Here is an 11,977-nt window from a genome sequence, read left to right on the forward strand (position 1 = left end):
TATATATGTGTGTGTGTGTGTGTGTGTGTATATATACACATTATATATATGATGTATATTTGTGTATGTATGTATATATATGAATACGTAAGTGTGCTTTAACATAAAATACTTGTAAAGCTATGTACTCATATTTCAATCAAAAGAGTTATGAGTAGATATGTTTATTTATAGAATCATGTTAATACTAAACTCGAAATAAAACACACTCATTTCCCAAGTTTTTTATATATACGTTTATAAATCGCCTTTTTAAAATTCTGATTGACACCAGCCAGGTGACCAAACATTATTCCAATTGATCGGATGTCCTGCTTTCATCTTCGTCTTCTCCGGTATCGTTTTCATATATGGGATTTGAGTTGATAAGTAGTTGAGCATTATTTGTAGTTCGTAGATATTCTCATTGGCTATGTCGTTTCTCTCTTCTGGGTCGTCTGATAAGATAAGAAAATATGTATTAAAACCTTCAGTTTTAGGCTAAAGCTCGCCTCTAAGTATCTATATTACAGGAAAAAATAGCCCAGTGAGGAACGAATGAATGATTTGAAGTTCTCTGGCATCCTGACATCTAAGGTCATTGATGCCGTCCCAGTGAGGAAAGGAAATTAATAAACGATATGAGAAATAATGAATAATTGAAATGAAATATTTTAAACACAGTAACAACATCAAAACAGATATTTCATCTATAAACTATGAATAGAGATTTATGTCAGCCTGTTCAAAAAAAAAAAAAAAAAAAATAAATAAATAAAAACATTTGCTGCAATGTTGAACTTTTGAAGCTCCATAATTCTTACATAAAATCACACCTACTAAGCATTTTTGGCAAAAATATAATGTTTTTCTTTAATGTCTCTCATACTAATTACTTGATCAGAATGGTACTTTGACACAGCACTCTATAGACCTCCCCCCTAATTTTTGATACTTTAATGCAGTAGCAAATCTCGTTAATTAAGGCGTTTACTCTTGTCCTAATAAAGCCCAAGCCAAGTGAATCAGGTAAGTAGGTAAAGCATTTCGAATACCTACACTTCCCCGTCCCTCTCTTCTCCTTCCCTCCCTCTATATAGACCCTCCTAAAAACCCTCCAGAAACGCCCTTTCCTAGTCTCTCAGGCGTCGCTTAAAGTACCTATTCGGTAATCTGTTATATTTGTTAATAACTGATAGAATTTATATGTTGAATTTTGGTTATAATCACTATTAACATATCATGATAATGTGAATAAGGGTGAATAAGGAGTATATAACCTTTCTCCTATTTATCTAACTTGATGAACCTTTCCTGGCAGCTTCTTTAAACTGTGTGAAAAACTTTAGCTACAACCCTGATTACAGTTTCCAATAAGTCCATAAACATCCCTCTGCATTTAATTAAAAAATTAAATATTTCAATGTTTACCTTTTATGTTGTAGAGTCTAATCTTTGTACGTTCTTCCATGTGTTGTCCTAAATTCCACAATACTTCAGGGTCCCACTGAAGGCTGGAATGGTTCTTCAAGTCTTTCCAACTTAAGATAGGCTTTCCCTCAGTCTCTGCACTGAAATCTTCCTCTAAACACGATAATGCACTGAAGAAATTATTTGATCTGTCATCGAATGAGTAATAGGAATTTTCAGAAGTTTCGTTTGATTTGTTTCCCACTCTTTTGAGTTCATCGTTATTATTATTATTCCTGCGCTTGGATTGTTGATGGACATAAGAAATAGGGCCAATATTGCTATTGAAATTCGTTGAGATGTCTTTAGATGGTGGAGAGTATAACCAGCTATTGGAATTCACAGGGCTCTCCACAGATGGTGGAGAGGGTAACCAGCCATTAGAATTTGTTGGGTTGTTTGTAGATGGTGGAGAGGGTAACCGGCTAATAGAATTCGTTGGGATGTCTGCAGATGGTGGAGAGGGTAACCAGGTATTGGAATTTGTTGGGCTGTCTTCAGGTAGTGGAGAGGGTAACCAGCTATTGGAATTGGTTGAGCTGTTTTCAGATGGTAGAGAGGGTAACCAGCTATTGGAATTGGTTGAGCTGTTTTCAGATGGTAGAGAGGGTAACCAGCTATTGGAATTGGTTGAGCTGTTTTCAGATGGTAGAGAGGGTAACCAGCCATTGGAATTGGTTGAGCTGTTTTCAGATGGTAGAGAGGGTAACCAGCTATTGGAATTTGTTGGGCTGTCTGCAGATGGTGGAGGGGATAACCAGCTGTTTTTTTCCATGCATCCAATCAACATCTTGTAGTTCTCAAGTCTGTTGTAAGTAGATAAGTCTTGAATGTTTTAGTCAAAATTATTAGGTTAGTGAAATTAATTTTATATATTCTTTTAATTTAGTTAATTATAGTAACACTTGAGATGAAGTATTTCATATCAGTTATTTTCTATGTTCAAACCTGATAGTTGATCATGAATAGTTGTCTTTAATAAATGATATTACCATGACCTCTCTTGAATTATTTAGAGTATTTCATGTAGACCAAATATTCATAGAACTCCACGACTTATATATTCAAATTCTTAAGGTGCAGTAAATTTTCGAGATATTCCACAAGTCATCTCTGATGAAATGTTTTCCCGTAAACACCCAGATTAGTATTATATGATAACTCTTGAACTGTCTGTAGAATTCTTCTTATTCCTGAAACTTACCTAACACCTGCCTTGAAGGAATTTCCAGTATAGTACATATTATGGATCATTTTCACCCTTGGAGGGTTGGAGAATCCGGCTAAGGCATCCCATTGACTGATGCCATCTACTTCATCTGTCGTCGTGCCACCAGTGATGTCAATAATTGTCCTGAACCAGTCTGTTGCATGGTGCAGTCTATTTTGGAAAATATCATTATTACACATTAATATAATTGTGTAATATTCATGTAGGTTACTGAAAATCTGGTAAAGATAACGTTCATATGGCAGTATGTCTAAAATAGATTTAATTTCCTCTGTAAATAAAATTGATTGATAACACTTGAAACCATTTAGTTGATGTCTATCTATTTCTTTATATAAAGGCTGGTTTACATGGCCGAACGGTTTGTCGAACGTGGTTCGATAGACTAGTGCATGAATTGATGTTCGAACATGTGAACGGGGTATTTGGTTGTTGAACACGTTCGCTGAATGGTTAGAAGAGAGTCTGTTCTCGCCTGACTCTTTTGGGCAGGGCTTCATTGTTCACAAACCTTATGCCTTTGTGACTTGACTCCACCTCTTCGAACCATTTGACTAGCAGGCTCAAAAACTGGGTTCGAAGAACCATTCGACCATGTAAACCCTGCTTTGTCGTATAATCATTAGCTTCCTGAAGTTCGAATGTTTCTTTTTATACTGACTGATTGGTAACTGTTCCTGGATTTGGTAAATGTGGAGAGTGAATAAAAGCAGGTCCTCTCACTCCCCCCTCCCACATGGTAGATTTTTCTCCGCGAAGTGGCCAGTTGCTTCCTCCATTTTTGACAGAACCTCCATTCTGCGAGTAGAAAGATGGTTTGTCACTTGCAATTACTTTGATATCTGAGTTGTTTATGTTATCATCGAAATCATTCAAAATGAGAATTTTTACCTCAGACAATGAAGTTGGAAGGAGTTGTTTTACCCCCTCTTTGTGTCATTGTTTCTTTGTGTGTGTGTTTGTTTGTGAACAGCTTCCTGGCCATAATTCTAATCTAGAGAAATGAAACTTGCAGGGATTAACTGTTATGTAACTGGCTAGAAATGGTTAAATTTTGGAAGGTCAAGGTCACGGTCAAGCAAAATGTCCAATTCATGTAATCAGCCATAAGTTTAGACATCATTATTAAGGGAGATTTTAAACTTGGTTCATATATGAGTGCATAAAAATCCACGCCAATAAGTACATGTTGAGGTCAAGGTCAAGGTAGAGCAAAAGTTCGAGAAATAAGTTGTCGCCGCGGCTTCCTGAGCAAAATTTTAATCATAGAGTAATGAACCTTGCAGGGATTAACTGTTATGTGAAAAGCTGGAAAGGATTAGATTTTGGAAGGTTAAGGTCAAAGGTCAAGGTCACGGTCAAATAAAATGTCCAATTCACGTAATCACCCATAAGTTTTGACACCGTTATCACAGAAATTTCAAACTTGGTTCATATATGAGTGTATGAAAATCCACGCCAATTAATACATGTTAAAGTAAAAAGTCAAGGTCCAGCAAAAGGTCGAGAAATAAGCTGCCGCAGCGGAGGTCTACGCTCTACTGAGTGCCCCTCTAGTTAGTAAATTATTTTGCTTACATCTGTTGTGAAGATAATGACAGAATTGTTGTAGTGACCTGTTTCTTTAAGTGCTCTGACAAGCCTTCCAATTGCCAAGTCCATGGCAGTCACCATTCCTGAAACAAAAACCTTAAATTGTAAGAAACAGGATGAGAGAACATGAAAATGTTGATATTTGTGATTGAATAATGTAAAGTATAGGCCTATTCAGAAGTTTGTTTGGTCTGTAATAAGTTGAGACAGTTTTAAGCTACTCTGCTAGAACTATATGATGATTAATATGATTGACAGGTAATTTGCAGGAAAGAGTATGGAATCATCAGTTTTAGAAAAAAAGTAAAATTCAAAACATGGCCTTAGGGATAGAAGGTTTTTTTTTTTTTATATCAAGGCTTAGTCCAGGATATAGGACACTTATTTTTGACAGAAACAGTATAATTTAAAAATCTCAATGTAGAATCAGCCACTCTAGTGTAATATATAAAGTTACTCTTTGTTTAGGAGGAGCATTGGTCCAGCCCACCTCTTATTTGAATGAGAAAGAATACTGTATATGGTACAAAATAGGGCAATTCAAGTAATATTGAGTGGTCATTTCACCCATTATGATCTGGAGAAATTGCTTGCGACTACAAGCGACTATGAATGCAGCTGTTTTCCTGTTGTGTGGAAAATCCCTGTGACCAGGCTCGGTTTACAATCTTTTCTTCTAAGAAGACCATTCCTCAATAATGTGCAATCATAGGAGACCAAGATGGAATCAATCCTCCGTCAACCGTTGACATCTTGCGACGTACAGCGACTTAGCCACGCTCTGAGATTGCTGCTCAGTCTTCTGGAAAGGTTTCTTACTGAAATTGTACAGCGACTTAGCCGCGCTCTGAGATTACTGCTCAGTCTTCTGGGAAGGGTTCTTAATGAAGTGACTCCTTTGATAAAAAGAATAGATTTTAGTTTTTACTGTAAAATTTTTCTTTTTTAACTAACCTAGATAATTTCTTCGTTCTTCATTACTGATGTGCGTGTAAATTTGTGCATAATTCTGAGGAACCTGAACAGGGGAATGGACACTCTGAAAAGCCAGGTACATGAACAGAGGATCCTGGGCCTCACGCGATCTCACAATTTCTTCAGCTACTGAACCAAACAAGTGCTGTGAAAGGATAAATATGATTAGGGAGAGTTTCAAAGAAGAGTTGTGATTGGTGTCAAGATATATTTAGAGATTATTTTAAGATTGAAGATGATATTTGTTGTCATAGATTGATGTTAGACATGCATGGTGTACTCAGGCTGATTAGAAAGTGATGATCCTAGCCTGAGATAGATGATTGATACGTTAACCTCAATTTTCATAACTGAGATAGAAAATGCTTCGACCAAATTATCATGGTGCAGGTTAAGTGGCATTATTTACCATTTCTTGGTTTGAAGAGATTTTTTACATTAAGCTAACTGTTGAACACATTACACAAGTAATTCATTATGTCTCCTATAGATTCTACTATAACTAGCATGTAGTGAATAACATCAGCTATTATGGTAGCTCAAGGAAACTGGAAGTGTGAATAATATTGATCTATCTGTATATAATCTCAGCTAGCATTTTAAGGAATAAATGCTGATACTTACGGTAGAATAAATTCCATCTTTTGTATCATCAGGTGTCGTGTTGTTTCTCAAGTCTAAGAAGCCGTCAATGTGGTCTTCTGAAAGAGGATAATTGTGAAAATGAAAAGTTGTTATGTATTTTACTTGATAGAGAATTTAGTTTACTTAGATTTATTATTATTATTATTATTATTATTATTTGTATTATTATTATTATTATTATTATTATTATTATTATTATTATTCTATTGGTATTATTTATTATAATTTTTATTATTATTATTATTATTATTATTATTATTATTATTATTAGCTAAGATCCTCAGTTAGATTTCACCAGTCGTCTCTATCTTGAGCTTTTAGTTCAATACTTCTCCATTCATCCTATCCTACTTCACGCTTCATAGTCTTCAGCCATGTAGGCCTGGGCCTTCCAACTCTGCTAGTATCTTGAGGACCCCATTTAAATATTTGGTGAATTAACCTCTCTTGGGGAGTGCGAAGAGCATGGCCAAAACATCCCCATCTACCCCTCACCATGATCTCATCTACACATCATCATCTCCTACGCCTATTGACGCCAAGGCCCTTGGTTAGATTTCGCCACCTACATATGACACTCGAGTAATCTCTCTTAGAGTTTCATTTCTAATCCTGTCCTGTCATTTAACGCGCAATATCCTTCTGAGGGCTTTATTCTCAAATCCACTAAATCTATTGGAGATTGTTTCATTGTCATGCCACGACTCATTTTGAAAGGTTTAAAGGTCATTCATGAATGGCAGAGGCGAGGGATAGTGACATTGCCCTAGCAAGCAGCACAATGCCCCAGAGACTGACCATATATTATATGATCAACGCTCAAGCCTCCTCTCACCCAAGCTAGGACCAGAGAGGGCCAGGCATGACTGCTGATGACTCAGCAGATAGACCTATAGGCTCCCCCAAACCCCCCAACCGTTCCTCGCAAGGATGTTAGGGTTGCAGACACTAATGGCACTAACGAGTCTGAGCCGGACTCGAACCCCCGATTGGCAAACACCAGGCAGAGAAGTCTCCAATCAGGCCACATCAACCCGTAACAGTAACAGTTTAGATATAACAATGATATATTTCTCTCTACTGATAACTTCAGTGTATTTTACTTACTTCTAGAATAATCATCTGTTGGCTTCAAGGATGTACTCCTCTTGTGGGTGTAGTAATCTGTAGCGGCAGTGTAGAATCCATAGAATGTGTCAAATCCTCTTTTTGTTGGAGTGTAATCCCAGGAGCAAAACCCTAGATGCCATCTGATGAAACATGAAATGTATACAATTTTAGGTATAAGGTAAATAGTTAATCTCATGGAAAAAAAAAATGTGGTATTTTGGTGATGGTAATTTTCATTATTCAGTAAAAGGGAAAACTAATTAACAACTGCGACTCCAGTTTACAAGATATTCTCTTAATAATCCCTATATAAGACCAAATTTTCATTTTGAGACATGTACAGTAATGCGTAGAATATAGAAATCCACTTTTAAAGGCATTTGTGGACTATGAAAAAGCCTTTGATAGTGTGCACTGGCCAATTTTGTGGAAAGTCTTGCGTTATTATGGAATTCATCTTAAGTATGTGAATTTGATTAAGTCTGTTCATGAGCATAGCAAGAGCAAAGTAAATGTTATTGGAGTCTTGTCAAATAAATTTCCAGTGAACAGCAGAGTACTCCAAGGGAATGTGTTGTCACGTATGTTGTATATCCTCCTCATAGCTTTATATTACATATAAAAATCTGACTATATATCAGTTTAGTGATATCGGTGTTACTATATGGATATGAGTCATGGTATGACAATGAAACAATCTCCAATAGATTTAGTAGATTTTGATAGGTGTTGGAGAGGGTAACCAACCCCTTAATGTAGGGATAACGGTGGGAAAGAAGATCAAGAGGGAGGCAGATAATTAGATGGCAAGATGTGGTGAAGGATGATATGGAGAGAAGAGGTTTGGTGGAAGAGGATGCCTTTGATAGAAGCCAATGGAGACAGCGCATCAGACAATTGACCCTTTAATGTAGGGATAAAGGTGGGAAAGAAGATTGAGAGAGAGGCAGAGAAGTAGATGGTGAGATAAGGTGAAGGATGATATGGAGAGAAGAGGTTTGGTGGAAGAGCATGTCTTTGATGGAAGGCATTGGAGAGGGCTCATCAGGCAACCAACCCCTTTAGTGATGGTGGGAAAGAAGAAATGACTCACTTTCCAATGGCGTGTGTGTCATAGTTAATCTCCTTCAGTAGCTTTGGCAGCATATCTACATTGAGTGGCACTCCTCTTGGCTCTGTCGATCCTATAACACCCTTCTGTAGGAGTAAGATTAAGCTGTTAAATGAAAAAGATCATAAGATTTCGTACTCTTAAAAATTACAAGTGCATTGTCAAGCGCTCGGCTAGAAGCCTCTTATTCGAGAAGCTAGGAAATTAATAAAACTTAGTCAACAACCTTATTTGCATACAGTGGAGGTGATTCTTCTCAAAAAATTATATATAGATTTTAAAATCTCTCCCCATCAAGATAAAAAGAAGCATATAAAATATTTTGATCTTCAAAAGATGTTATTTCCTCCTATGAGTAATTTTTTTTTTATTCTAACATTTTTTTTAGAAGTAGGGTATAACTCTATCCCATGTGCTATTTGTAGTAAATACGTTTTAAAGATATGTTTGTTTTCCCAGGATTTATATTCTGCTACTAATTACTTAGCCTTGCAATCAAGTTCTTTGCATAACTCTACAAGGGAAGTTTGGATTAAGAGTTGAGGGAATGACATTATAGTTGTGGGAGTGGTCACAAAATATTCCAAGGTATTTGAAAATCTCTGGACATGACTATCACAAACAATTGTCTTGAGTAATACACGAGTTACCTGAAGTCCCAGTTTAAATGGGTACTTTCCAGTTAAAAGAGCAGATCTGGTTGGTGTGCATGTTGGCTGGAGGTAAGACTGGTTCAATATGACCCCATTCATCGCTAGTTCATTCATGTACGGCATGACTACATTTGGATTGTTCCACGATACATCATTCCAGCCTGTAAAGCAGCAGTTAGGTTAGGATAGGTTAGGTTAGGTTAGGTTAAGAAGGCAAAGTGCTTTAATGATATAAAGATATCATTGAAGGGTTCATATTCGGCTGATTACCTTACACAAAAGTAACATTGTTATTAATAAAAAATTGTGGTGGTGTATTAGCAGTGGGGATACCTTAATGTGGTGAGAGGGTTTGTGTATCGCCTTGATAAGCAGAGCTGTACTAGTCAGGGACACCCATACTAGGTTAGTTTGCAGTGAGTGATCTGATGAAAATCGCCCACCATCATCGATCCGCACTGGCAAGAATAGCGGTAAAAAAACTGGTCAAAACCTGACATGTGTAGATATGTCTGAAGCCTATGTCCTGCAGTAACCTAAAAACAGTTCCATTTGTTGCTGATGTTGTATATTCAGTGATAACTCACTTGGCAGAATTGAGATCCAAAAGCAGATGGTTTATGAGGTTCTGAACATAGATTTAGCAAGCTTTGAAAATAACAAAGCTAATAGAGGCAACACTTTTTGTTTGTTTTTTCCCAAAATAGATGGTTTGGTTTGCAGGAAGCCTTAGCTTTACATTGAAGGAATAATTCAAGGTAATTAGTTACCTATAAAAAATATGTATCGTAAGAACCACCAGATGTCTAAATAATCTGTAAGTATTTTCTGTGGTATTCCATTAAAGTGCAAGCGTGGTTAAAAAGGTCCAATGCCTCCATATAGTTGATGTACTGCCTCATGGCTCTTAGTCTTTCTACGTTCATTTCTTCTTAGGAAAACCAGCTTGCCCAACATTTTATTCTTCACTTATGGTGTTTAGTGCTGGTATTGTAGTGTTTGTTACCAGATTGACTAACCTGAGATGCTTCAACTATACTAAATATGTTAAACAGTAAACTGAAAGATACAGGCACTACAGTATAGTAGGACTGTTGACTCTTTTTCGACCTGGATGAGATGAAGGTTCAGCAGTTCCCTTGTCTAATCCCAGTGTTGTTCCAACACACTCACGAGCCAATGTCAACTAGACACTTGCAGAGACAAAAGAGCATCGACAATGTATACCTAGGACAATAGTCGTGAATACAAAGAAAATAATTCTTTGATTGGATGAAGATTATGGTAGACACTGAATAGATTAAAAATGTGGCTGTAGAATGCGTTTTATGAAATTCAAAGTGTTATTTTAAATCGACTTTTGTAATATTTATGTGAATTGTTTATAGTAAATTCGCTTAAGTTTAATATCAGAATGCTAAGATCAGTGGCTACATCACCACTTGCATTTACTCTACAACCTCAGCAACGTTTAGCACGCTTCCAAAGGGCTAAATCACTTAATATCTCATTCATTTAGTATTTTGTGTAGGTTTATTGTCTATAAAAGGCAAATCAATTTTAAGAGTAATAATTGAAGATAAATTTCCTACTTACTTGATGAACTTTACCTTAAAAACTATTTTGACCCTATCATATTATGTTTAGTGTTGCATCTTTACCATTATAGCTCAACAAATATGTTATCCCTACTTATCTTAGTTCTTCAAGTGATTGACTGGGAATACAATCCAATTACTTACTTACCTACTTACTCAAGGGCTGCTTTCCTGTTCTTATCACACAGATGAACCCTATGTATTACGGGACTTACAAGTTCAGTTTATCGTATACAATCTTGGGTATTTCACGTATCACACAAGGTAAATAACATTTTGCTATTATGTTTATACAAAAATTTTAAAGGTTGTCGAGGGCATATGTCTTCACAGTTTAAACTTCATTGCATGTTTATTGTCAAGTCCACATTATCAAAGTACTTAGAAAACAAGAAAATCTTCAGTTTCTTCTTGAAAGTCTTAATATATTCAGTCTTTTGGATGTCCAGTGGGAGCTTGTTGCATAGCCTTGGGGTGGCATATTTGAAAGATCTAGAACCTGCAATAGACATGCATCTTGGCTACAATAATTTGAAACCATAACAGTAACTGGCGATCTTTTCCCAATTTAATTCGTTTATCAAAGGTTACATCTAAAAGTAAAATATTTGCTTTTTGGTGCCCAACTTTTATTCTATTGCATTTGTAATTTACTCTTAAATGGCGATTACCACTTTGGTTATATACGCTGTAGCCACAGGTGAGTATATTAATTTAGTCTTATTTTCTCATGTAATAGTCTTTGATATTTTGGGAATTCTTGTTTTTCTGATTTCTTGAAATTGAGTAAAAAGTTGTGCGTAAGATTATATTCAAAACGAAATGAGTAAGCTACTAGAACTGTATAGACACCAAACTCAAGTTATTTTAATTGAGTAAAATATAATTTTACAATACATAGAGTATGTGAGATTGGTTTTTCTTTTATTGATTTTTATTAAGATAGTAAGCAATCAGACTCTGTGCTCCAATTGCTTTATTTACTAAAATAGATAATAATCAAATAGGACTATAACTTTAACCAACTCTGCAACTAACCTTATGATTTTGAAGGATTATCTTTTGTTATTGCAGAAGTGGGATTAACGTGTTTCGCTGTTAATTCTGTTAAAATTTAATAAAATACGAACAGAAAACTCTCTACGTTGTTATGTTGACAGGCTAAATTATCCTCTTATTGATTCGAAAAGCAAAATTTCTTGTTTCATTATAAATCTTACCCAAATCATCTGCCACTATGAAGATGACATGAGGCTTCTTTGCTGCGACCTGTTCGGCTGACATGGACGCAACAGTGTTTGTGCAGAACGTAGCAACGGAGATAGTTGAAAGTAGGTGTTTGCAAGTGATTAACTTCATAATTGAGTATCTGAAAGGGAAATTAAAAAGGAAAATAAAGCATTAAAATAGTCACTATAACAGTTATCCACTATCGTAGGTTGGACAAGGTACTGTCCACCTGTTGAGATACTACCGCTAGAGTTACTGGGTCCTCTGACTGGCCAGATACTACTACAGCCACCCATTGACATACTACTGCTAGAGTTATTGTGACCTATGACTGGCCATATAGTACTACGTTGGATCCCTTTCTGGTTATGTCTCATTTTTA

At 36.1% G+C, this 11,977-nt stretch overlaps 1 protein-coding gene across 1 annotated transcript; it reads right to left on the minus strand.

The window, feature by feature from the left end:
* Window positions 1–252: 252 nt before the first annotated feature.
* On the minus strand, window positions 253–11,724 carry LOC137654604 (arylsulfatase B-like). Its single transcript, XM_068388424.1, has 11 exons — window positions 11,586–11,724; window positions 8,765–8,928; window positions 8,097–8,200; window positions 7,001–7,143; window positions 5,873–5,949; window positions 5,228–5,393; window positions 4,259–4,356; window positions 3,342–3,478; window positions 2,654–2,830; window positions 1,411–2,255; window positions 253–437 (listed from the first exon to the last, which is right to left on the minus strand). Exons 1-11 carry the CDS (start codon window positions 11,722–11,724, stop codon window positions 253–255), a joined length of 2,235 nt encoding a protein of 744 aa, XP_068244525.1.
* Window positions 11,725–11,977: the final 253 nt, after the last annotated feature.

Source organism: Palaemon carinicauda, chromosome 1 (assembly GCF_036898095.1).
Source record: "Palaemon carinicauda isolate YSFRI2023 chromosome 1, ASM3689809v2, whole genome shotgun sequence".
NCBI lineage: Eukaryota > Metazoa > Arthropoda > Malacostraca > Decapoda > Palaemonidae > Palaemon > Palaemon carinicauda.

What these genes read in the sequence shown, in the direction of transcription:
- LOC137654604 (XM_068388424.1), bottom strand. Translation starts at nt 11,724, where the DNA reads ATGAAGTTAATCACTTGCAAACACCTACTTTCAACTATCTCCGTTGCT. An exon ending in AGAACGAAGAAATTATCTAG is followed by an intron (nt 4,357 to 5,227) that starts GTTAGTTAAAAA and finishes TTTTTGTTTCAG; the next exon opens with GAATGGTGACTGCCATGGAC. An exon ending in TCCTTCAAGGCAGGTGTTAG is followed by an intron (nt 2,256 to 2,653) that starts GTAAGTTTCAGG and finishes TACTTACAACAG; the next exon opens with ACTTGAGAACTACAAGATGT.